The 27,605-nt window shown below is 40.8% G+C and overlaps 1 protein-coding gene across 1 annotated transcript; it reads left to right on the top strand.

Moving 5' to 3' along the window:
- The first annotated feature begins 272 nt into the window (after positions 1–272).
- On the top strand, positions 273–26,768 carry SRD5A2 (steroid 5 alpha-reductase 2). The gene is given in 6 exon segments (XM_051783355.1): positions 273–315; positions 318–654; positions 21,773–21,936; positions 23,702–23,803; positions 24,765–24,915; positions 25,465–26,768. Coding segments are annotated over 6 exon segments (864 nt in total). The 3' UTR covers positions 25,532–26,768.
- Positions 26,769–27,605: the final 837 nt, after the last annotated feature.

The raw sequence follows: 27,605 nt of genomic DNA, 5'->3' as shown, positions 1-27,605 counted from the left end.
GATGGATGGATGGATGGAGGGGGACAGCTCCCCTCCCGACCAGACGGATGGGATGGATGGATGGATGGAGGGGGACAGCTCCCCTCCCGACCAGACGGATGGGATGGATGGATGGATGGAGGGGGGCAGCTCCCCTCCGGACCGGACGGATGGAAAGGATGGATGGATGGATGGATGGATGGATGAATGGAGGGGGGCAGCTCCCCTCCGGGCGGGCCGGGGCGCCTCGCCGCGCCGGCCAGAGGGGCTGCGCTCTCTGACGAGCCTGGGCGATGGGAGGCAGCGCGGCGGGGCGGGGTGACGGCCGCGGCTCTAATAAGGCCGGGGCTGGCGCTGGCCGAGGGCTGTTTGCCCCCGCCCGCCCCCGAGCATGCAGTGCTTCCCCGGGCTGGTGCTGGCCCTGAGCTCGCTGCTGGGCGCCCTGGCGCTGCTGCAGCTCTCGCTGTACCTGCGGGTGCCGTCCCGCTACGGAAAGCACGAGGAGCGGCTGTGCCGGCCGCGGGGCCGGCTGCCTGCGCGCTGCGCCTGGTTCCTGCAGGAGCTTCCCTCCTTTCTGGTGCCCGCGCTGCTGCTGGCGCTGCGCAGCCCGCCCCGCCTCGAGCCGCTCGGCTGCCGCCTCCTCTGCTGCCTCTTCTGCTGGCATTACTTCTACAGGTACCGCCGCCGGGCACGGCTCCGCTGCGGCCTCCCCGCGGGAAGCGATAAACCAAGGGAAGCTGCGGGAACGCGCGCAGCCGGAGCCGGACGGGCAGTGGGGTAGGGGCAGGTCCTGGCTCTGCAGCATCGCTGCCTCCTCTGTCCGACTGGCGATCGCTGGTCCGCGTCCCTGGACTCCGCTCCAAGTGTAGGGGCCGGCCGGGTGGGCATCTCTGCCCCGGGTCGGCAGCCGGGGGAAGGAACAGGAGGTGCTCGGGTGCTTAAAGCAGGGGAGAGGATGGATGGTGTTTGGTTTCGATTGTTCTCTTAAAAAAAAAAAAAAAGAATAAAGAAAAAAAGAGGTTTCACTAAGCTGGAGCAAAGGTTTGGACGAAACTAATCGAAATATTATGTAAAGGCACATGCGAAGTGCTTATTTCGGGCAGCAGAAGCGTCGCATGTGCAGCGCCAGGAGCAGCGCCGGGCGCCAAATCCAGCCGTGGGAACACGCTCGAGGATGGCCAAGGGCAAACCCTCAGAAGCGCGGGGAGCAGGGGAGCGCACGGCTGAGCCGTCAGGGCAGGGGAGACAGAGATACTGCGGGCTTTCTGTGCCACAGCAGGAAAGTTGGTTCTTTATGCTCAATTCGTCATTCTTACTTCACTACCAAAATGAAGTAAGTGAAGTGAATTTATCTTTTTTTCTTCTGATTTCTTTTCTTTTTAGAAACCTTGTCATCTCAGAGTCAACGAATGCTGTAACTCTATTTCATTCTGTGTTTACTAATCAGGAGCTCAAAGAAAAAGTAGAGTTTTGATCCACTGTTGCTCATAACTTTTAAGAGACATAGCTCTATAATTGCCATCTGGTTCTGCAGCCAGTGAGACTTGGTTCTGGAGTATATCACCAGAATATATCTTCTGCTCCACTTCGATTTTCTGTGGAGTTCTTTCATGAGGAATTTGATTTTTGGTTATCTGTTTATGGAAAAAAAATGGTTTTATTAATAAAGGGCAAGTGCATGTGAACCTTATGGCATTACATAGTAAAGAGCTACGTAACTTCTGAGGCAAATCTTTTTCTGGCTTCATTTGCCATTTTTTATCATAATTCTTTCTTTATTTTTTTTTTAGTTTACTTCATAGAAATAGAAAACATTATTATAATATTTAATCAGAAATTATTATTTGCAACTCAACCAAAATCAATATATTGAAAATCCAGTTGCAATGTCTCTACCAATAGTTTAGGGATAGAAACTCTAGGCTGTTGTAGATAAATATAAAACAAAGAATGGTTTACAGTGCCATAACACTATGTTAGAGATATATTTATTATCACTATCATTGTCTTTGCTGAAGGAATCAGCTGGAGGACCCATCTATAACACATTTGACTTCCAGAAAGCTAGATGTATTGATTATGTGTAATTATACAAAATTTGATTTAATGTATTCTGTTATTATCAAGAATTTCTGATAGTTTGAGAAACACAGCTATCAATGAACACCACTAGACAATCAAAAGAAATGTTACCCTACCGGTATGCATATATCTATTGAGCCTGTGACTTCTTTTCCAACATTGCTGCTGGACTTAGGCAGAAGTACTGGGTTTTCATACATTCTCTTTCTCAAATAATTTAAAGGTCTTCTCATCTGTCGCTGGAGTATACTTTTTCTCTTGTAAAAGTCCTCACTTCAACGAAGTCTGTATAAAAATTTTCTTTCTAATACTGCATGTTACTCCAATATTTTTCTTATAGTGTGCAGCCCCTTCTCACACAAGCCATTCTAAGATTCTACTAAATCAAGTAATATGTGAAATGTGGTTTTGAATATTAGTACTCTATTGTTATGTAAAAGAGCAGCAAAATCACAAATTAGGAATTTTTCTGGGTTTCACCTGACATTATGGGAACAGACAGGTTCTTTGAGGGATCCTTGGTAGAATGACCAATTTCCACATGGTTATGATTATAATTAGAGCTTTATTACAAAATAAAATCTTTAACAATCAGCATAAGATTGTTATCTACAATTTCTAGCAGGTAGGATAGTTTATTTTTACACAGAATTTTTCAGCAATTAGTGGGTAGCTTTCTTATTTTCTAGAATTTTTTTATTTACCTAGACATTTTAGTTACTTGGACCCTCTGCAAATTGGGTTAAATTCTTAGTAATCAGCATGTGACACAATAACTGTAATCTAGACTCAACCTTTAACTAAAAAAACATGAGCTACTCAGCCCTTGGAGGAAGAAGATGACAATGGTGGAGACATCCCTGACCATCAGGAATTCACAGGTTTTGCCATCCAGCATCAGCTCCAGTCTAAGTCTACTTGCAGCTGTTAGGGCTGTTAGTCCACATGGGCTCTTAGGCTTCCCTATTCTGTACTGAGTGCCACCACATCCTGGTGACAACACTGGTGGGCAAGCAATCTTATTGCAATGTTGAAAAACGGGTAGAAAGAAAGGGGGGTGTGGGTGTGTGTGTATATGTGCAGTGCATTTATGTATAATGGCTGTTTGCCTTATAAAATGATGTTTGCTGTGCTAACCATATTGCCAGAGGGCACTGGTCACAGTGGATTAGGATGGTTCTTTGTCATACAGTGTTTGAAAAGAAGTTCAGTAGTTTGATATAACAGACAGGCTTTATCTAGATTTTCCTTTTCAATTTATTATCTTTACTACAAATAACCTAATAACAGTTTAAAATACTTTTGTGATGAAATTTGACTGCAAGGATAATGAGTAAAACATTCAATCAATTGATAATAAAATTACATTTACTCAATGGATGTAACATTTTGCATTTTCTGACTCTGAATTTTTGAATGAATAAATTTTTAATTATAAACATATTTTATTAACCCACTCCTACTTTAACTACTGATCATCTGACATCTGTATTTAAGCATTCCCTTATGTTTGTATGAAATATAGAAAAGTTTCCTTGTATATTTTTGCATAATTTTGTGACTTGTTTCTCTCTGTAGGGAAGCTTTTATAGTTCCTAATTTTGTCTCATCTGCTGTACCAAACATGCAAGAGGAAGGGTAGTTTTTAGTAGAGATATGCTCAGAAGGACAATACAGTCCATAATGGAGAAACAAATTTTTCAAGGATCACTGTACCCAGCTATTCTGCCTTCCTTTGTTATGTTGTTGTTGCTGGTAGCTTCTGTTTGACTAAAGCACATATTTCAGAGTAACTCCAAGTCTTGACCTGAAGATCCCAGAAGATAAAAAAATCCATCAGTTTTCACTGTTTTCTTTGGTAGTGTTATCTTCTGAACTCTTTTACTCTTATTTAAACGTGTTTAAAATGTCTTGCTTAAATGTGACTAGCCTTGATTTTCTCTCAGTGGTGCCTGCCCTTTCTCACCCTGTGCTAATTTAAAGCACTCCTTAGTATCCTTCAGTATTTTCTTACCGTGATATCACTTATACAGTAACTGGATCATGTTCCAATTTACTTGTTACAGAGCCGTCAGGTCCTTTATCAGCACCAGTTTGATCCACATAATGTAGGAGAACATGATCATATTTCTCATGCATTAGTTACTGGATGTGCTATGGTGTTTATACTGAATTTGTGGGTTTGTGGTGGATTTATGCCAGTTACAGGGGAACAGACATTACCTGATCTGACACAGAGTTAGAGTAGTGCAGACACATGATACTTCATCCAACACGAAGTTGGTCAGGATAAAATTACCTTTTCATAAATTTAGGAACAGGTTTAAACCAGCAAAATTGATTTGTCCTGCTTTTGGACGTGGTGTCAAGTAGCTACAACATTTTTTATTTGATCCGAGGTATCGTAAACTAGATTCATAATGACACTGAACCACAGCAGAAGGCCTACAATGCAAGATATTCTCCCCCCCCTCAGTCCTCAGATAATTTCTGTGTCATTTTTAGCTCTCCTCTGTTTCTATAACCATTTTAAAATTAAGATATCGATGTGGTGTATAATACAGAACTGGAGTTGTAGTAGCATGTCTAAAGACAACATTAATTTCCTGTTCCCCTATGCTTATTCCCATGTTTACAGACTGGGAGAGTGCTTTTCAAGTTGGAGTCATGGTAGGATGCCCTGTGTTTCCAAGCTGCTTACGACGCTCTGGAGCTGGTGTAACCAGGACTGTAACCAAGGTTACAATCTATCGCTCCTTAGGAGTTGTTTCTGTTTGTGTCACTGTATTTCTTTGATTTTAAAGTAACTTTTCTATCTGGGCATACTGCTCAATAATTCTGTCTCACACAGGTTGTCTAGAATTTGTGCCATATGCCAGCTTAATCAGTGGTAATTTTGTATTCATTGTCAGGTTGTAGAGGAGTATGCTGGAGTGTTGTGATGATCATTCTAACCCTCTTCTGGAAAATCCCTGGGTTAATGCTGATGGCTCCTCACTGACAAGGACTTTAGAGGACCTCTCTTCTTGCCCAAAGGAGCCCCATGAGCCAGGTCTGGCAGGTGCTGTGCCCCCCCCCAGCCCACTGCTGACAGAGAAAGGAGAGGGTCATCTGAGTACTGACTGCTGGACAAAGGGCCAGCCCTCACTAAGTGCTGCTCACACAAAGATTTGCTGCCCAAGAGGATGCAAGAGGGAGGTGGATGAAGCCAGGAGACCTTGCCTCCATCCTGCCTTGCCCAGTGTCCTGCGATGAACTGTAACAGCAGTACGTTTCTGCCTTTCTCTATCACCACTAGGCAGCAGCCTCTCTCTTTGTGGCTTTCATGAAGGACTGAAAGCAGGTGGCGGCTGCTGCTGCTGCTACTGCTGCTGCTGCTGCCGCTGCCGCTGCTGTTGCTGCTGCTGAGGGGAGGAGATGGAAGGGAGAAATCTCCAATCCCACCCCCTACTTGTTTGGCTGCTATCCTTAGCTAGCCAGTTCTTTGTGTCTCAATGTGCACTTTATTGCCACAGCATGGTGTGAATTTAATCAAATTCAAACGCTTTCTAGTGCTAAAGATAACGTCCTTAAAATCTGAATTAGACAAAATCTGAAAAAAATATAAATCTGAATTTATCATATCTGTTCTAGTTAATCTCACAGCTTCTTTGCTCTGAGAAGGTAGAGTCTGTGATGGTAGGACCTCCCAAAGTGATGGGGTGGGAGGGCAGAGAAAAGGAAAAAGAAAGGGAGAAAAGCAACAAATGCCAAGTCTGCCATCTGTATATGCAATCTCAGTGGAAAGCTGTCCATGAGCTTAAAAGGATGAGTGGCATAAAATGTGCATACAGGAATACTTCTCATGATAAATGACTTACAAAGTATTTTGCTTTGGAATGTAGTTTGTGATACAGCCTTTCCTGCGAGAGGGGTTGTGCTAAGAAGATAGCAGCTGAAGCCCTCAGGTGGTGGGGAGAAGCCCCTTTGCTGCATTTCCGTTTTGCAGTCCAGCTTCAAAAACCAAAGGTGGGAAACAAAACATAAGGTGATGAGAAGAAGCCTTTGGAATCCAATTCCATTTAAACCTTAATGCTACATTCCTTCATGTGGTGAGCAAGACAGTGGTGAGGGAGCAGAGGAGACATCACTATGTGCAGTGGCAGCAGGAAAGGCCTTGTTTCACTGATTTACAAAGTTAATCCTGAAGATACTGGTGTAAAAGACAGGGTGCTGGATTTACCCCTACCGTGCTGCCCATGATAGCTGAGGCACTAGCAATTAAAAGAGGCATTTCAGTTTCAAAATCTACCTAGAATCACATTTATTTATTTATTTTCTTCTCTTGCAACTTTGTTTTCAATCAAAGCCATAATTCTTTACTGTGTTAGTATATAAACAAACCAAACTGCTGTTTTCATTTCTGAAGTGCACTGAGGTGAATCTGAAAGATGTTAAGTAGGCTGCTCTTTGAGACGCCGCTGGATCCCCAAACTCCTTTGACTGAAGGTGATCTGTTTAGTGCGCCTGTAGTGGGTTTTCTACAAATTGTCGTCTTTCTAAAATGATCAGGGAAAGCAGGCTTTCATGGCAAGAGAATGGAAAATGAGCAGCATTTGAAAACAGCACTTTTAAAATGTTGAAACAGTTTTTAGCACTTCTTTTGGCCAGTTACCCTCTCTCTGAAACTAAGTTGGGGGGAGAAAGACAGACTCTCCCTCTTCCTTTGCTCTGTACAATGCAACACATGAAGTCCCTTTTTAAGCCTGCCTGTACTGCCTTGTTGGTCAGGCAGGTGACATGTTTACCTGGGCATGCTGGTCCTTTTTTCATGTGGGTGTGCCTACTTATGATCAGTAAGAAAAGCAGCTCAAGCCTCCAGACAGATGCAGATGGATGGAGGCTCCAAATGAGTAAGTCATGTATAAATTAATTTGCTCATAATTTTTAGAGGTATTCTGTATTAGTTCATACAGAGTTTTAGTTATGTTTTTTTTAAAACATTAAGTGAATAAATGGAAATTAGATTAAGTTTGAAGTGTAACTATATATTTCTAAGTGGTACTCTGTTATAAGAATATGCTAGTGAATATTATCAGCCTATATAATAACCGCCAGATCCAATCCAGAGATTATTTTTTTTACCCATAGAAATAGTTATTTTATCCTTTTGTCTTAGAATGTCGCCATCATCAAGTGTCAATAACTAAAGACATTTTCATTGTGGGCTTCATGAAACCTTTATCATTAATCTTCCAGTATACAACATGCAGGTATTTAACAGGTAACAAATCTTGTTCTCTTTTCCTTCACCTTGATGCTTTGGAGTAAACCCTAACCAGATTCCTTTTGGCCTTCACCAGCTACTCAGTAATACGTTCGCATCCTCTCTCCTGCTGTTTGAACTTGGCAGTAATTCTAGATCTGGCAGTGATATCCTTAACAGCAGCTGGCCATTTGCTCTGCGTCTTTGGGGCATTCCTTGTTCCCCATCAATGAGTGTGTTTATGATTTATCCCAGTGTGTATCAGTAATGCTAATATATGATTTCTTCTCTTAAGTGAAAATATTAGATTCATTGTTATTTTTATTCAGGTTCCTCAAATTAACGTACTAATAGTCAATAAAAATATGTCTTTATACTCTTTGCCTCAGACTTGTAAGATGCTCATGTACCCAGTGTTTTATGGAGTTTGTTTCTTTGCAGTTTTCTCTAGCATTATGAAATATCTTCCAAATTCTACTCTCAAAATAGAATACTAGCTGACTGCTTTCCTAACTATTAGTATAAATAATTCTATCTATACATTCATTTCCCATCGGAAAGTGGGATAACATTACAGAAACCTATCAGTTTTGCCCAGCCCAAATTGTACTCATGTGATTTTTCCTTTTGTCTCTTGGTCTGGAAGATTTTATGCAGAGATGAAACTAAGAGATAACTAAACTTATGACTTTTGTGTTTCTTCATTTCTTTTCAAGACAACAAGCCTATTAACAGTATATTGCTGTCTGACTCCAGTTTGTCTGTGCTGTTTTGTCATTACTGGGCAGCTTTACAATCCTTTATGGTTTTTGTATTTGTGCTCCAGATTTTTTTTTCCCAGGTAGACATTACCGCGTGCCATGCTCCCGCTCTCCTTTCTCCATCATATCCACTACTCCTACTGTACAAGTAAGGCTGTAATTCCCTAATCCAGTTGTTCAAGAAGGTTCTGTATGCTTGTGTTCTCCAGGATATTACAGTTTACCATTCCGGAGACATTTGTTTTTTTGCAGTCAGATCATTGGCCTGAGGTCCATATACGGAAAGTCTGTTCTGTCCTCCAGGAGTAAAGGGAAGCACCATACACATAGAACAGGTCACAGAAGTTTTTTCTTAGTTTCATCTCTGCGACTTGGAGCAGAGTCATTAAATGCACTCAAGGAGAATTCATGTTTGCTCTGAAACTTCACTGTCCCTGTTAAATACAAAAGGACTTGGTGGGTGCTCAGTCTCAGCTTGCAGGGAGCTGTTCAAACTGCAGACCCAGGGCAGAGACTCCAGTCCCAACCACAAGGCTGTCACTGAGGCTCAGGTAGGGTCCTCTGATCTCACCTAAGTAAGGTTTGAGCCCACTGAGGAAGTTAAAACACTTGATATCCTACGAGTTTAAATCTTTTTTTTGAAGATACATTCTGAGCTCCAAACTCCATTGAGTTTCGATAAGACTGACAAGGATGTAAAAATCTGTATTTGCATTATCAGATTCCTGCTGTTGATATTGGAAAAGTAGGGTTATAAAGGGTAATGCTAAGACAGAGAGAGAAAAAAAGCTAAATTATATACAGAAGTTTCAGTAAATGTTTTTACTTGAAAATAATGATGTTTTTAACCAAAGAAGGAAATTACTTGTTTTAATCATGGGATGTCTGTAGAAGTCCCTTATTGGGGCTGCTCTTTTAAGTAGGAAGGGAAAAGCAAGAGAAAAGTGTAAGGTTCATTCTATATGTGCAGTGGGAAATTTGTTAATGGACTTTGCTCTTTCAAGATCCACAAGTCTGTTTTTTTGATTTCTTATCATAAGAGAGGTAGCCACTATGGGGGGAGGTAACACTTTTTTACTAAGACAATAAATATTTTTTGACAAAAGGAAACATTTTAATCAGCTCCTTTATGTACTCAAAAGCTTATACAATTAGGTAATTTCCCAGTTTTGTGGAGCTCAGTTAAGAAAAAACCCCTATGAAATAACGTCTTAGTATCATGATTATAAATCAGTGTCCATCCCAGACACTACATCTATTTTCCTTGGTAAAGGTTGTATTCTTGTTATCTCCTTCAAAACTAAAGTAATTTTGTTCAAGAAGAATTATGATAAAGAAAGGCTTTCAAGCTATAAATTAAGAGACTATTCTTAAATTACACACCTTGGAGTGTCCTTCTCTCACTAGAAATTGATTTATATGTGGCAGGTGAATTGATCAGTAGGGTGGTCCCTACTGAATTTCGTCAAATAATTAAATTTATGTACATCTACACCCATTTGAATGTTAGAGCTGTGTTACTTTTTGCTGGCCACAGAGCTGACATTCTAATTATTTTTGCAGCGTCTCATAGATACAACAATAGCAATGAAATTATTTTGTAAAAAAAACAACAAACCAACCAACCAACCAACCAACTAAAACTGGGTTAAAATATTCAGTGCAGGAAATGGAAAAAGTCAATGGACAAGAAGAAAAAATAACATCTTTTTCTACAGATCCAAATTTATTTAAGAGCCAGCTATATTAATATTTAATGCATTAATAATTATTATTTATTATTTAATTATTTGTCATATATGATTATATATTAAATATAAATATATTAATATTAATTATTAATAAATAAAGAGCCCAGATGTGAACCTTTGAAACACCAGTTGCTACCATGTTAATACCTAAGAATGAGCAGAAAGTGAGTCAAAATATGGCCTGCAATAACAGTGCAAAAAGGTCCCATTTGAACTAAGTTGGGTTTGACCTACTCCTTCCTAATTACTCTCTATAAACATGCAATAGAGTAGCAACACCCAAAGTCAACTTTTGCCATATATAAGATACCAATTAGCTTATAACAGTGCTAGAGTTGACCAGCTTAATCCAACATTTACCATGCTGGGAGACTGCTTCCCAGAAATGTCTTTGGAAAATGTCACCTTATCAGGGTGCATGTGCCTCTACAAAGCTTTTGTCGCTCCTGAGAACAATGACAGAGAGGAAGAAAAGTTGTACATTATGCTACTGAATTTTTTACGTCTGTTTCCTTCTCTTTAGAAACTTTTTTAAAAAAAGACAATTATTAAAGCATTCACGTTTTCAAACCTGGCCCAGGTTAAGATTACTGAAGAGAAACGTTTCTCTGGCTGTTCCCAGGGAAAGCAATTTAAACGTGGTGGAGTTGTTTCAGAAATGCATTTGTGTCTGTTCAAACATAAAGATAACATTTTTAGAGTCTGTTCTTCTGGTTCATCTGAGGCTGTAAGTAGAACCACAGTGTGTGAGCCTGCAAACCAGCTAAGTATGGTCCAGGCTGTGGGACCATGGCACTGTGGGGCAGAGCAAGACTTTTATGCAACAGAGAAAAAGTGGTCTCCTAGCTGGAGTCCTGCCAGCATGGATTGGGAAAATACAACTTGTCTTGAATGCTGTGAAACAAAAAGTACTGTGAGGCTTACAGTGAGGGCTAGAAGGTGGGAAGAGAATAGCAAGGAAGGGACAAGTAGGAGAGCTGTTAAAACAGCTAGGGCAGTAGTGGGGCACGAGTGAGAAGAAATGGAAGGGAAAAGGAGGCAATGTGAGAGGCCAGTTTCCAGGTATCAAGTAACATTTTAATACTGACACTGTCCACTGTGTTGAGTGATTCACTTAGCAACTTTCAGTGTTAGGAAATCTTTGGATGTATTTTGTGAGGAAAAAAAGATGATTGTGACTCAGAGTCAGCCCTTGGTAGTGTTTTTCCTTAGAAAAAAAAAGAGAGGATACATTAGAATGATCAGAGGACTTAGTAAGTGCAAACTCAGGACCTGACTTGCTCATTTCAAATTTTGTTCTTCTCTGTGTATATGTACCGACATGAGTACCATGAGGCCATTCAGGTTCAGAAGAAATTTGGAATACTAATCTTCCAAATGTAAGATATTTCAACCAAAGTTCTTCAAAATGTGACCCTAAGGATTTAGAAATTACAGTTTTCAGCTTTAACTTCCTTACAGTATAAAAAAAAAGAGAAAGAAAAAAGTATTCAGTGGTTTTGGTCATTTTAATTATGAAGAAGACTTTCCCAAAACAAAACAGGACTAAACTGCTGCAGAGGTTTATTACTGAATCTTTCAGTTTCATAGCTTCGGAACAAATTTCATTGTATCATAACAAATAAGGAAGAAGATGACCCAATGAGGCACTTATGAACTCTGTGGACTGTGGTGAAATGATCAAGAATCCCTTTATCAGTATTCTGCTGCATGGTGAAAAAAGCACTCTCAACAGAGGCAGGACTTCAAACTGGTTTGGATGAGAGCATCTATAAAATGGAGCTAAAGAGAAACTGCTTCAGTTTACAGCCTCAGATTTCTCAGTTTTGTGAGCACATTGAGAGCCATAAAGAGGTGAGAATCTGAAGAAGGAACGACAAAGAAGGAACAATGTCAGGAAGAATGGAAAAGCAAAATGCAGGCAGAGCAGGAATTCAGGCATAAAAGAGGAAAAGAAGGAACTACTAGAGTGGGAAAAGTCAGTTAAGAGTATTTTAAAAACTACTAGTAATGTGTCTTACAAATCTAGTTGCAACTCTAGAGTCTAGTGTATGTTGGTTGGATACAGTCTGACCAAGCTTTAACTTTGAAGAGGGGTAGCTTACCAAATGGTAATTTCTCATGCCCATGCAGACAATTTCTGGAAAATAACGACACTTAATCAGCTACGTGCAGCTATAAGAGCACAGACTTGCACGTCCTTGGATTTTGTACCACTTCTCATGTAGATGTGTTCTTGTGTTCTACTCATGCTCTCAGCCTCTTCGCACACTCTGCTCCAGTAGAGCAGGGAGCTTTTCAAAGTGCATAACATAGTGTCTGGTTAAGTTACTCTGGCACGTGCTTCACGCTTTTGGCAGACACCCACAGTTTAGCAACAGGAGCAAAGTGATCTGCTTTCATAAATATGAAGTGGTTATTTCTGAAGAAGAAAAGAGTAAGATACCTTGCTGAAATATATGCTTTGGCTGGCTAAGCCTTTGACACACTATTGCTTAGATAAAACAACAAAAAATTCTCCTAATATTTAAGTACTGCTGCCCTTTAGATAATGTCAAATAGCAGAGGTAATCATGAAGCACTGCTAGATCTGCACATTTGTCATCACCATAATCCCTCTAGTCATGTTGAACCTTGTCTTGTCCTCTAGTCCTCATACAAATATAAATCTGGAACAAGTTTAATTAGTGTTTCAACTGTGACAGCTGGCCTGGCGCCGAGTTCATCAGAGCTCCTCTCACAGCAAGATAGCTCCAAGTTCCCATTCCCAGGTGGTTCCTGGACACATAGAGTCCTCAGATTTGCTTCTCATTCCTGACGGATGTTTGTCTGGCCTGATTGAGATTCCTAATATGTTCCAGTGCTTCTCTGTCTCTCCCTAATGTCTAAGCTGCATTTTCTATACAGCTGTTTAGGCCTATTGCTTATTATTGTGTTCCCAGTAGATAAGGAGAACATTTTACTACTTTCTTCTTTGCAGCAACTTTTTGTACAGTTGCAGATTGTTATAATATCTTCCACTGGTTTTGTCTTAGCTATTTTAAAAAGCCCTGAGTCCTTCAGTCTTTCTACTTGTCCTATTTCCTAGACCAAGATTGTTTTTCTCTGGGCTGCTTCCACTTCGTCTTTGTCTTTTATATCATGAAGAGTTCAGCTGGACATAGTATAATTTAAGTTCCTAGTAACACCATCCAAAGGAGAAAGATTACTTTAGTGTCTCCAACAACATTTCCATTTCCACATTACATTTTAATATTTGCCTTTTTCACAACAGCCTGACATCATTGGCTCATGCTTAGTTTGCCAGCTACCAGCACTCTCCCTATATGCAGCCTGTTTTCCAGCTTGTCTTTTAGATTTGGTCTTAGCTAATTATAGTATCTTGCCATTGTCTTTATTGAATCAATCTATTGTTTTAAAACTATCGAACCAGTATTTCAAGATCAGTGAAAACTCCAGCCTTCACTCTTGGTGTGCTCAGCATCTCCCAGAGTTGTGTCAGCCACAAACATTGCACATATTTTTTTTTCCCCCAGAGGAATAATATTAATGAAAAAAAAAACCCTGAGTAGTACAAGAAAAGTCTTTTGTAGAACATCTCTCACAAGATATTCTATTTTGATATTAAACAATTTTTAAGTATCCCTTGATATAATTTTTCAAGAGTTTTGCAGCCACCTAACATCTTCTAAACCAGGAAATCCCAAGTTACTTGTAATATTGACACGTGAGAGTGTAAAAAATCTTACTAAGGTCAAGAACAACTTCTGCTCCTACTATCCCTCTCCTACAATACATCTAATTTATGTCAATTCCTTCGCTCAGCAAACCTACTTTAAGAAGATAGGATTACTTAAGTCAAGTAAAGAAATGAGTCCTGTCTCCTGCTGTTGTAGATATTAGGATTCTGAGACAAAGAGTTGTTCCAAGTAGAAGTGTTTGGCTTTTTAGACAGAAAGTCCATCACGCTGTACCTTCTGGACTCCAGTATCTTGGCTGTGCAGTGCCTGAGGAGAAGTTGTGAGTTTGTATGGGATGGTGCTTATTTTGACAAGAATCTGCACAAGATACATATTTCCTTTGCTCTATTAGCTTCACCTTACCTTATTTGGCTATGAGAGAAAAGCATTTGAAAAACAAATCCCCATTTTTCCAAAGAATAAGCCCAGTGATGGTGAGAAAGATGTTAACATCTGGTTCATCTGGCTCTTGCTTCAGTTGCTTTCGGTTATGGGCATTCAATCAATTTTTCCCATTGTTTAGTTCACTTCTCATTCTGATTTCCTTTGCACATTACAAACAAAAAGGGGGAAAAAGGGGGCTAGCAAATAGCAAACAAAAAGAAAACAATATTTTTAATTAAGGGTATATATAACCTTTTTGGTGTTTATACACCAAAATGGAAGCATTTGAGAAACAAATATACCAGTATAAATGTATATTGAGTGTAACTTGCTGATGGATTGTGACTTGCTGAGTCAGCTTGTTAATGCACCAAACCAAACAATTCTGTCCTTGGTGTCCCTTTAGAAAATGCATAATAATTGAAATATAGGGTTTTATTTCTATACCTGCAAAACCAGTAGAAAAGATCAATGCTCTTCAGGACTCAATAACTTTTTCCCAGTGACAAGGAAGAATTCTCCTTTGCTGGTTCTAACTGGACGCTGGTAACCACTGGGAGATACCAGATTTTCTAGTGACATTTTCAGAAATAATGGAAGAAAATCAAGAGGACTAGCAAAGCAATTTATAAACAAACTTGCAAAACACTTTTGAAACCCGTCTGCTGCTGTAGTGAATTTAGAAGAACAAAAATTTATGCCTTGGAATTAAGCCTACACAATTCTTCTTTACTAAGTAAAACCAAATATCCATTTTTAGGTTCTATACCTTTCCTTTTTCTTCCTTTTTTTCAAGTACTTATATTTTATTAAATATAGTACAGCTAATAATATCTGTATGCAACATGACGAGGACTAAGCTGTATCCCTATCCTTCTGACTTTGTTAACTGCATAGCATGCTTAAAATTTATAGCAATCAATGAGGCATTACTGACTAGTACTAGATAGAGAGAATTGACTGAGTTCAGATGTTTATAGTGTTGGAACTGAGCATTACTTAGTTCAGATTCCTTAAATTTATTCCAAGTCAAATGCATCATGGTTTTTTTTCAGCTATGATTGATAGTAAAATAGATGTAGCATTTTATTTTTAGCCTTTCCCCTCAGATACACATGCTTTTGAAAATATTTGTGTCTTTTTTCCTCTGATCCCACTTTATTCAAATGTAGTGGTAAGCAACTGAGCTTTTCTGACCCTTTGCCATGATTTCAACCTGAAGTCTGTATTTACAGTGTGGCCCCAAGTCAAGCACAGTTGCTGATTCCCTTTGTTTTGCAGGTGTTGTTGTTCATGGTGTCAGCCTTTCTGGCGTAGCACATACCACTCTGGAGCTTCACCCATAAATCTGGTGTTAAGCACTTGCTAATCTATTCTAGGGATTTTACTCTATAATCTTTAAAATGTTCAGTTGTGTAAAATGTTAGATGAGTCATGAGACATTAGGAAACCCTGAAGACATCACACTGGATTAGAGCAGAAATCCTTCATAGTCAGCATTCCCTTGACAGAAGCCCATATCAGATCATTCAAAGCAAAGTGTAGTAGATGGTGGTCAGTTGTCCAGGGCAGCTGCTACCTTCTGCCTCCCTTAAGTGGAACACAATTTATCCCTTGAAATACAAATATTAATATTGATTTCAAACCTTTAGACTTTTTCTTCTTTTTAATAAAGGACCTGCCTTTGTCTGTAACCTGCAGTTATTCTCCTCCTTCTCTCAGTCCTACAAGCTCTTTAATTTGATGTTATTCCTGTATTACTTTAGCAGAAATTTCTTTTCATTGCATTCAAACTAACTTCATTTCAGTGTCATGAAAACTCTTGGTCACAGCTATTCAGCTCTCCTAAATAAATTACTTTCTAGTATTGTGTGTTATTTTTTATCTTGAGTAAGTCTGTTCTTATTAATGTCCAGTACAAGTTCAGTATGGCAATCTCTTCTGTGCCTCTTCTCATTGTGCTACTGAATCCCACTGCATTTCTTCTATCTTTGCATTAAATCAGTGCTGCCCAGTCTTCCTCCTCTCCATTGTTCTTCTTCTCAAGAACTCCTCAAACCCAAGCACGGTACCAGCTGGCTCAGGGTTTCCTCAATCCTTCTCCCATCCCTTGACCAGATGTGTGCCTGTATGTCTTGCCCAATAAAAAGGAATCTGTTCCTGACACAAGTCTTTATCTAGCTCTGAACCTGCTACTGAGACCACAAAGAAAGACTGTCCCTACCAACAGACTTCAGGTTGGATGAATTTCACAAGTGAACCACAAACATCTCAGAGGGGCTGCAGGGACTGTAGATTGAGTCAATTTTTTTAGGCAGAATACTCGGATATGATCCTGACATGACAGGTTCACTATTGTTTTATACAGCTGAAATGCAAGCTTTTCAGTAATATGTCTGTCTTTCTTTAGAGGAACCTGGAAGTAGGATGTTTTGTACATGGCTTGGGAAGGAGAGCTCATTGCAACCTTTGTTAGTCATCACTAGATACAAAAATCAGCATGATTAAAATAAAAAGGGAATTCTCTTACTCCCATCAATGTCACTGTTCAATGTGATTTAAAATGAGTTTACAAATCAGGCTGGAGACCAGGAAGACAAATGATTACAGTTAGCTGATGTTTTCACATTGTCCCAATGGTACAGGAATGGGGCCCAGAGTGGCTCCCTGCCTGGGCCAGAAAGATGTGCCCTGCAGCTGGTGGTCACCCGCTGGCACACACAGCCACTGCACGCTCTCTGCATGAGTGAGCTCCGCAGGCAGCTGTAGCTAGACATCAGCTCCAAAAAAAGAGCTCAGCTCCTGAACTTACAGCCTTCCTTACACCAGAAGAAGAGATACAATTGCATTACAGCATTCGAGATCTGCCGTCTGTCCTGCACCTGCAGGAGATATTGCCAGAGGCTTAATGGACAGTCCAGCATTCCTGCTTGCCATCATTGCTGCTGTGCTTGTCACCTGGGTTGTAGCTCAGATTTTGTTCCTGAGGCTGTGCCGGAGTATGTCTCACAGTGCAGACCTTAAAAAAAGGGACATGGTCCACCCTGCACAGTACAAATGGCTACTAATAAACTACTTCCTCTCTCTCTAAATATTCCTGGCTTGTTTACCTTCTCAGACTATGGCAGAACCCATAAAAGTAAGTGGGGAACAAAAAGGCAAAGCATCTCAGGGTAGGATGTTTGAGGAGAGGAATACAACAAGTGAGGAGGTTTTACCTGGTATGTGATGCTGGGGCATCTGTAGACATCATGATGAAGGAGGGTTAAAATGGTTCATTTTACTTTTGAAAGTATTTTACAGTATTTTGTTTTACTTTCCCTTTGAATGGATACAAGATTGCCTGCTGCTTGGAAATGACAATTGAACAAGTACATTTGTTTAAACCCAGTCTGGGATAACTGAAAATTTTTAATTGACCACAGGAAACTTAGGTGCCAGATTTTGTTCTGGCATTTACTATACATGGAGAATAGACTTCACAGTCTACTCCTATAACTATTCCATAAGAACCAGTGCAATGCAACTCAAAAATAGTAAAAGTTAAAAATTACCTCAGAGTGCAATTCACAAATAACCTCCAGGATTGGGCTCAAAAAGAGAAAGTATGTGCAGACTTTCAGCAACAGATGCCTTTGGGACATGTCATTTGATATCTATAACTCTCCAGAATAATTAGAGTCTTTGTGCCAGGCATCACAGATACTCTAGGTAAAAGTCCATCATGTTTGAGAACAACTTGAGCCTTTGTCCAAGTGGTCAGGTATGCTGAGGGTGTCCACAGCTCTCTGGTACTGTGATTCCAGGGACAATCTATGGCAAAGACTCCTATGATGATAACTGTTGCAAATAGAACTGGTTTGAGGTTGGTGTAATCTCCCCAGGTTTGAACACTGACCTTTTAAACCTGTGCACAAAATAGATCAAATTAACTCCACTGTTTGATAGAAGACAAGTCCTTTCTTTTCAGATCTGATGGTAAGTTTGTGTAACACAAATCATAGTGTTTTGCTTATCACCTGAGGTACAGATAATTGTACAAATAAGAAAATGAAAGCACCCCCTTAGCAAGGAGTTGCAGTAAAGGGTCTAGACAACTCTGACTTAGAGAGGTCTTCAGTTGAGAATGCACCAATAAAGTGGTGAGAACTGCAGACAACACCTCAGCAAAGAGTTTTTAGTGAGTGAGAAAAGGGACTGCAACCTGTGCCCTCAGTGTAACAGGGTGTCTTATCTACCTGCATGATCCCTGCAGCAATTGCTCCCATACACACCCCTCGGTGGCATGTTTTTCAGCGCCATGGAGTCAGTGACTCCACTGCAGGTGAGCTGTGAGGGCCCTGAAGGCATCAGCTTGGCTGGGGCTCGGCTGCCTGCCCTCACTTGGGCCACCAACCCTCCTCGGCTTTTGTGCGTCTGGGTGGGACAAGCGAGGAACCAGAGCGTGTGGAGCTCAGGCCATGTAGAAATGCTTCTCAGGCACCATTCAGTATGTTGGTTCATCCTCACCAGGGATTCAGGGCAGACCCTGCTCCGCACTGTCCAAGGAGAGCTGAAAAATCCCTGCAGGGATTCAGAGCATTCCTGGTCAGGAGAAGTTTGCAACTCTCTTCTGGAGGCTGGCCAGGGTTACAGGGGATGAGCCAGGGCATTCAGATAGTGCCCCAGCATGGGAAGGACACAGTTGGTTTATGGCCAGCACTTGTCTTAGAGGGGAAGGGCACCACATCACCCCTGCCTGCCATTGCAACCTTTCCAATTCCTAGCCCCTTGTTCATCCCAGTTAGACCCCGAAGAGGCCCTCTTGGCAGAGGGCTAGCTGGACAGACACAGCAGGAGACTGGTGACCCCCAGGCTTACAGGCAGCCAGGTGCCCCTCATTCTTAGCACCAGATCTGAGCCCTTGACCCAGTTGCCCCAGGTGTAAAACACCACAAGTTTCCTGACTAGAAAACATGAGCTGCTGCTGTCTGACCTATTGTATCTAGGCCCTGTAGAGGAGAAGACACAGCAGGAGCATAAGCATCTCCAAATGACAAGCTGTTGGAGGACTGAGAGCCCACTCTTAATGGAGTGTGATAACACTTGTGAGAAAATTTTCACCTTCTGTGGAAAGAAGAGCAAACCTATAGTTTCCCTTGGTTTAAGTGAGAGTCTCTGGAATTTTCCAGAAGCAGGACTTGAGCAAGAAATTTCATGCAATGTCAGATTATTTTCTCTGTAAAACCTGTTGTTCTAGAAAAAAAATGATGGAGAAGAAAATGAATAATTCAGTGTTCACTCATTTAAAAAGAAGCTGTTGGCAATGGTTTAGTCAGATGCAGTGCCTTTGGCCAATAAAGATGATAAAGGAATAATGAATTAGTCATCAATACTGCACTGAAAGAAAAAGGTTGAATTTGTCATTGGACTAAATCCAAAAGGCCAGATTTGTTACGTTATTTTAAAATGGTGGCCTTCAGTCCCCATTACATTTTCACACTGCAAAATAATTCCAGCAGAGATGCAGACTCTTCCATGGAACGTTTAAACCTATTAAATGTCCCTGTTTTATCTCTGTTGCTTTTTCAACCCCAGAAGGAACAGTTTTTGTACCCTCAAGTAGCCATGTAGTACCACCCAACAAGCTGTATTAAAATAACTACTTAGGGCATTGTTCTGTTACAGGGAACTGAATCTGGTCTCTGGATTTACAGACCCACAGAGATTTCCCTGGAGAACTTGTTCCACAACAAAGATTCTTGGATGAAATCCTGACTTGGATTGTCCAAACTGCTATGAGGCAGGATTACAGTGATGCCAGGATTTCAATTCCCCAACAACAACAGAAAAGAGCTGGTGCCTCCTGGCTACCCTGCCATTGTACTTATACCTTGCACGTAGGTTCTTTCTGTCCTGTGTCCACCACATCCATATTAGGTAGGTCTTTGGCCTGCAATAGTAGCATCAGGAAGCATCATGGAAACAATCAGCTTTGCTGGGAGCTGACAAAAACTTCTGTTTGCATCAGCTGTAAAAATTCAGAGACTCTTACACGTAACTTAAATGTAACTTAAATGTTACTTAAATGTAATGTTTTGACAAAAGATAAAGCAATGCCAGTCCCTCTCAAATCTGCTACATAAATTCCCCTCCTAAACTCATTTTGTGTGGTTTGGCATTATTCCCTCTTCCATACAGTCTGCTTTTTCCAAGCCTCTCTTTGCAAGTTTCACACTTTTTCTCATAAGTTTTCAGTCCAATTTTGCTAAATCTGGCTTTGCCTACTCATAACTACAGCATCACATTCTAAAGGGGCAAAACCAATGATTATTAGTAACACAGTTCCAAAGAGCATTCCTCTCTATACTGTAATAAATATGACAAATGTGATATCACTATCTGAGAAATATTTTACGACTTAGGTTTTATGGTATTTAGAAATATTTATCACTTCTGCATCACAGCTGCCTTAATTGCTGGAAATCTATTTTACCTTGCTTTGGAAAATAATGAATGAAACATGTTGCTACTTGTACTCTGCTTACTCCCTTTCAGATATGCTTAGTATGACTTAATCTAGATTTACAATGTTATGACATTTTATGCCTCAGCTTGCTTAAGTTGATGTTGGCAACATGGGATGTGAATTACTTATCAACAATGCTTATATACTAATATGATGAGCACAATCCAAAGCCCAAGAAGGCAAAAGAAAGAAATTAGGAGTGTAGATTTTACCACTTACAGAACTTAATTGGCCAGTTAAGAAAATACCTACTGAATATAACTTCTCTGTTTCACTCTTCCAAGGATTATATGAATTGTTCAAAGTGTCAAGAGGGATAATCCCGCCTGAAACAAACATATATGAAAGTTAAAACTCTACAAGTACCAATTATTTGCTCACACACATGTTAATGCTAATGTTAGCATAGTTTTTGTCTAAGGAAGACCTAGGTGCTGAAGTTGCATGGGAATCTTTGTGTTCAGCATATTAAACTTAGGGATTTAGCTTTTCTTATTTTAAAGAAGCACTTGAAAGCATGGAGGGGAGATGGGGACTGGAGGAAAAACAGCTCCCCAAGCAGCCAAAAATGTTGCTTTGCCTCTGCGTCAAAGTGTCTGAGCAGAGCAGGACAAGGCTGCTGTGTGCTGGAGATGAGTGGAAGTCTCTGAATGGAGTGGGAGAGGCTGAGAAAGGGGATTACATCTTAGACTATACACTGCAGGGGATGAGAGTGCCAGAGGGGTCTCAACACTGTCTTCAACTCCATCTGCCACCATGTGCTAAAGCCTTCAGGGATTGGTCCCTGTAGATGGATCAGAAATATTTTCTCCATAACAAAGCTCCTCCACGATGCTTGTGGCATAGTAATGCCCATTTAGAGAATCAATATTGCAGTTGGTACTGCCCCTCACAAACATTGATGATGTTTGAACATCATTGTGCCCATGAGCCTCCACAGCATCCTTCACCTGGCCCACCAGAGCTTTACATCAAGATCTTAAAATGAAAATGCTGTTAGTGGGCGCAAATTCCTCATTTTCATCAACAAGGGAGGAGGAAGGTACAGAAACATTCTCAAAGCTTCAGTGAATATGGATGAGCTTTCTAACTTCCCAGTTTGTATGTAGTCCTGAAGGACAGGAAAAAGATGGGTATCTGTAGCATTTCATGTTCCAATTAATCGCCGATCTTATATTTTTGCAGTTGTTTTCATTTTTTGATCTTTATTAACCTCTTTTCTGTTTTGTGTTTTGTTCAAGTTTTTTTCCCTATTACAGAGAAATTGCAAATACAATGTTATCATGAGCAATATGCTGACTTTGTTTTCTTATCTACCTTAGGACATTTATTTACCCTTTCTTCACTAGAGGCAGACCTTTCCCACTGCAATTGCTTTTCTTTGGCATGTTATTCTGTATCTATAATGGCTTCCTCCAGGGGTACTACCTGATTTACTGTGCTGAATATCCAAACGACTGGTGCACCGACATCAGATTTACATCAGGTAATTACAGCTGCAGGATTACAAAGATCTAATCTCCAAGCAATTTGTAAGCATTTTGAATTATGTTCTAATCTTCACTGAACATGTGAGTCAAATCTGTTGTGATGGAAATCAGCCTAAGACCTGCCTGCTGGCCCAGATAAAACAAATAAATGTGACTTTTTTTTGCTGCTAGCCAGCCACTTTAGAAGATGTACGATGTTGTGCATTAGTCTCAAATCACAAGCCTTCTTTTACTGACACCACTCCAGAGCCTTCTGCTGCTATGGGCTGTGGAGATGCAATCTCAGGCCCCAGGTGCACAGGGATGTACCCTTGTTCAGCCAGAAGTGTCCACCCAGCAGTGATTGTGCGTGAGTGCAAGCTGTGACTTTCTCTTCCCTGCCAGGGAGCTTTGCACTTGATGCAGTTATTCTGACTGAGAGATAAAAGAAGGGCAAAACCCCAGCATGAATGAGGCTTTAAGGACAAAGGGCTCTTTTTTCTTGTGTGAGGCACAGGGGAAGATTAGAGATCACGCACAGTCTGGTTGTACGCTAATACAATTCCTTTATATTTTGTAACTTAATAGCCTAGCTGAATTTCCCCTTGTAAAATCCTTCAGAGAATAACTGAACAAGAGTAGCTAGATGGCATTACAGATTTGGTGCTGCACAGAGCAGTGTTTTTTAAATGTAAACATAGAAATGAAGATTAATGTAGAGGTCTGAGAAAATATTTTGGATATGGTAAATACAAACTAACCAAGGTACTTCCTGTACCCTGTTTCAGACTGTGGATGCAAATTCAGTCTTTTCAGACAGCATCATGTATTAAAAATTCTGGACATTGTTTAGTGAGAGCTCCCATACCCAATAAAGAAAATGCCACATCACTTAATTTTTATGATAAATAAAATATATATTTAATGGGGGGGGGAAGAAAATAAGCATCAGTAATACTTGAAATATTAAATAGAAAACAAACAGTATATTCTCATCTACAGATTGTTGCTACTGGAAGTGTTGAGGTTTTATCAGCATTTAGCCTTTTTCCTATACTTCATAGCACACACACCACCTCTATTACTTTCCTCACTTTCCAGTCATTGTCAGAGGTGGTTTTCTCAGTGTCTAATGTAGCACAAAATGTAGGGCAGGTCATCTGCAGAGTTTCTCAACCAAATGCCTCTAGTTTTTCAGTTAAATGGAATATGATTAAAGGATCACTCTGGCCAGAAACTGTCAGCATCCTTCAGGGAGTACCTGCTCTCTGTGCATGCCTTACTCTGTCCAAGCAGCCTCACTGGCAGCAGACTGAGTGGTGCTGAGATGTAGGTTCCCTTCCTGGATTCAGGGATGTGCTGGATAAGTTTGTGTCTCTGTTCCTCTTCCCCAGCAGTAAAATGAGAGTCTAGGTACTTGTCTACCTAGCTCAGTGGTTACTCTACAGCTATGTCCACAGCCCTGTCTGGCTGTCATCAGTCAGCGTCAGCTGGGTACTTTGTGTCTCCCCTTGAATGTTCAATAAATAGTGACAATGGCCACCTGGGAAGTTCAGCTTTTTCTCATATTAGCTGTAAGTGCTCTGGTGTCACCAGTCATCTATGCTTCTCCTGTTCACCAGCCTTCTTGGTAGCAGCACATCTTTTGACTTGAGAAAGAATCCACCCACATCATGTTGGGACCCCTATCTGCCTGCTGCAAAGTTAAACCCCACGTTTGTGCTTGAGTAGGAATGACTAGACAGAGCTGTCTTTCTAATCCATTTCTTGTTGGTTCCTTAGGCCTCCTCTTATTTCTGCTGGGAATGGGAATCAACATTCACAGTGATCTCCTGCTGCGCCAGCTGAGGAAACCTGGAGAAGTCACTTACAAGATTCCTCAAGGTATATTCTTGTCCCCTACATCCTTGAAGAAAGTAGGGCAGAAGGATAATGTTTTCTGACTGAATTCACTGGAAAGCGACAGTAGTGTCAGAAGTGCTGGTATCACACAGGTACTCGGTTCAGGTGTCCCTCTAAGCTGCAGGGACCAGCATGAGCTGGCTGCAGACAGTCCAAGAGAAGCAGCAAGACTATCTGGAAAATGTGAACTGTGAGGACAGGTTTTTGGAAATGGGCTGGGTAATTTAAAGAAGATTGAAGTGGGAAATAGGAAGAGGATTTTAGCTTTGTAAAAGGCAGCTGTAAAGATGTAAATAGGTCTTTTCCATACCCAAGAAGAAGTAGCAGACTTCTTACACTGCAAAAAGGAGATTCGAAGTGTAAATTTTAGGGGGAAAAAATAACACCAAGGATGCAAGGTGCTGAATTGCCTTTCCTAAGAAATGTAGAGCAATATGGATGGGGACCCAAGACTTTCTTCGTTTTGGTGTTGACTCCTTCTGCTGCCTTGTTATAGATGGTAATATCTCTCCCCTGGAGTTTCTCACCTCCAACACTTACCTGTCTCTTGTAAATGTTGTGAAAAACTGAGATCTCCAATGGCAGTGAATTTGCAAAATATATTTAGGGTATGAAAAGAATTGACTAATGTTAATAATTTTAATTTAAAGCTAATAATGGGCTTTCTTAAGTTATTTGCTAAATGAAAATAAATGATTGTGAAAATGCTGGAAGCCTCTGGGTCAGAATTACCTTTGAATTCTTTGATTCTTGTGTTTATACAAGAGTCCAGTACAAAATCCCCCTTTGGCATGGTTCCACTGGCTTCAGGGAAGCGGGTTTGGGTTGCTGTTATAGACCTTGAATAAGAAAGGGAATGTGTTTTGCTGCTGACTTTATGGGAAATAATTTTCCATGTGCAGGAGATGACTAAAAGAATTAAATATTTTGTCTGTTAATACAGGGGGACTGTTCACCTATGTTTCTGGAGCCAACTACTTTGGAGAAATTGTGGAATGGTTTGGTTTTGCCATAGCAACCTGGTCCCTTCCAGCCTTTGCCTTTGCCTTTTTCACTCTTTGCTGTATTGGGCCACGGGCTTATCACCATCACAGGTATCAAAGTGTTCCTTGCTGTACGCTGCTGTTTACACTTAGAGTGCAGTTTGCAAAATGTCAGAGAGGAAGCAGAGTCAGGATTCAGGATAAAACTGAAATTTAATACCATGTACAAGAAGTGTATTGGCCTATTTGTGACTGGGTGGAGCCCCTGTCATATGGGCCAGACAGTCATTTAATCCAACATGAGTTGCATCACTGCTTCTGCCGTGTTAAAGCCTCTTTTTACTGAGCCTCGTAAATGCGAGCCTTTCCTAAGGGTTCTCTTGCAACCTCTGCAGTCCTTTGGAGTAGATATGGTCCCTTGCTCTGAATTCCTGAAGTTTCTACTTTAGGTCTGTTAGAACCTTAGCAGTATTATCAGCTTTCACTTAGTTAAATAAACTGGTGTAAATAGTCTTGGAACGCTCTCTTGCAGAGTAACGCACCAAAATAACAAAGCAAGTCACTTTGGAAGAGTTTTAAGTTTCCTCAGCTCAGGTGGATTAAAACTGTGCAGTTTCCCTGTATGTATGCAGGTTCACTCTCTTGCTTATTTTCTTTCAGGTACTATCTCAAGACATTTACGGACTATCCAAAATCAAGGAAAGCCTTGATTCCTTTTGTTTTTTAATGATTGAATTATGGACTCTTTTTTTGGTTTTTGTAGGAATTTTTTTTTCAATTCCTGGTTTTAATGTTAGGTCTGACTACAATTTTACAAATGATAATCTGAGGTTGCAACAGAAAAGAAGGTGATTTGGAATGGAAATTCTTGTGTTTAACTCCGGGGTAAATTGCAGATAGTTGTGGGCACAGGGACTTCCCAAACAATGTATTTGCTTGTCGGTGGAGTTCTACCTATGGAAAACGAATATATAACTACACTGACATCACAGAAAAAACACTGTCTAAATACTGATGAAGAAAAGTAGAATGTAAACCCATTACTTTGGAGAAAGTCTTCAGCAGCCGCTCCGGTTTATAGCACTTCTGCAACTGCTTCTTCCTGCCTCCGTGCTGCAGTACACGTGCCCTCGCTCTGCCGGCAGTGCCCTACATGTTGTCACACTTTAAACCAGAGTAGGGATCTCATTTGCCCGAAAAATTACTCAGCCCATTATTTTTCATCAAAAAGCCAGCTTAGCTCCCAGAAACATAATGTTACAAGAGAGTACTTGTGCTGGCACCAGGCTGGGAGCAGTATGCCATGGCAGAGAGGTGATGTTAAGTACACAGAGATGGAAGCTGGCACTCACAAGCACAATGTCTGTGTTCCTTCCTTAAGCAATACTCTCCTCACTGTCAGATGATTAATCTTCAGCCACCAGGGTTTGTTTTTTAAATGTACTTCATTATAGCAATTGTAGCTCCATTAGGATTTTTTTTTCTCTTGCAAATCCAGATCTCTTTTCAGAATAAAAATTTTTCCACTCAAAAACACTCAGTTGTTGTGCTGAGTGACCTGAGATGGTGACTTGAGATGCTGGTGTATGACAAAAATGACAACAAATAAGAAGTTCTGTGTTAAAGAAAATGTTCTCTGACACTGGCAGTACATTTTGTCTACGGAAAACATTTTCAGATACGCTTATTAGGAAATTATGCAGAGATATTACTGAATTTTCACAAAAGCAAAATGTCTCTTCTTAATTTCAGAATACAGTAAGGAATATTAAAAAAAATGTCATTAACCCCCTTTAGGCAGAGATGTCCTCATGGATGATTTTAGTTATCCTTCAGAGCATAAAATCCTGCTAAGAATTATGCTGAGCAGCTGAAAATAAAAATGAGCAGACTGCACACATGAAACATACTACCTGCTGCTGGAGTAACCTGATTGATTGTATGCAATTTCCTCCAAAACACAATAAAATTTATGTAAAACACAGAGCTGTGCTAGCCTATAACTACTGTTTGCAGAAACAAGTCTCTGCAATATTGCTTACCAAGCCTGCTCACACTGGCTTGCTCCTACTGGGCAAACCTTCCCTTCTTTGCTCATGTTATTAATTGTCTTCATCTCCACAGAGCAGAGTAGCCAGCTGAGAGTGAGAGCCATTGCACAGTCCCTCTACAGCCCACCGGAGAACTGGACCCTTTGCCCTGTGTAGGCAAAGGGAATGGAGGGACAAAATAAGATGCAAGCAGAACTGTTGTTGCATGGGATCAGAGTTCCACATTAGCACCATAACTATATTTTCCTCTGGTTTCCTTATTTAAAGCAAGGCTGAAGGTAACAAAGATACCCGTTTGGAGGGAATGGCCTCTTCCCTAGGGAACGGACATTAGGTGCGAGCAGCAGCCGTGCTCCCCAGAGCTCCCTGCCTTGATGGTTCCTCCTTGCAATTTTTACCTCCAAAGCCTTGCAAATTATGAGAGAGCAAGTAGTCCATGAGTGCCAGTGTTCCTAGCTGCTCTCTCCTCCATCTATTTCTAAGCCAGGGGGAGAGCAGGGACCAAGCTCTGTCTTGCTCTTCGGACCAGAACAAAACTTGTGCAAACTTTTCTGTCCTTCCTAACTGCTTCTCACATCAAAACAGGACTATCCTCTGCATTTATTTTGGCTTGCTTAATATGTGGAACAGATGGAACATTATTGCCATTGTAAGTCCCAGATATCCACTGCAAGGAGTCGGGGATCAGGGTGGGAGAACTGGTGCTGACCCAAGGTGGGAGATAGTCTGCCTGCAGTCTAGGGGGGCCCA

This window comes from Manacus candei, unplaced genomic scaffold (genome assembly GCF_025592945.1).
Source record: "Manacus candei isolate 608988 ecotype Guabito, Panama unplaced genomic scaffold, ASM2559294v1 h1tg000017l, whole genome shotgun sequence".
NCBI lineage: Eukaryota > Metazoa > Chordata > Aves > Passeriformes > Pipridae > Manacus > Manacus candei.
This window is presented reverse-complemented; position numbering and strand designations above follow the sequence as displayed.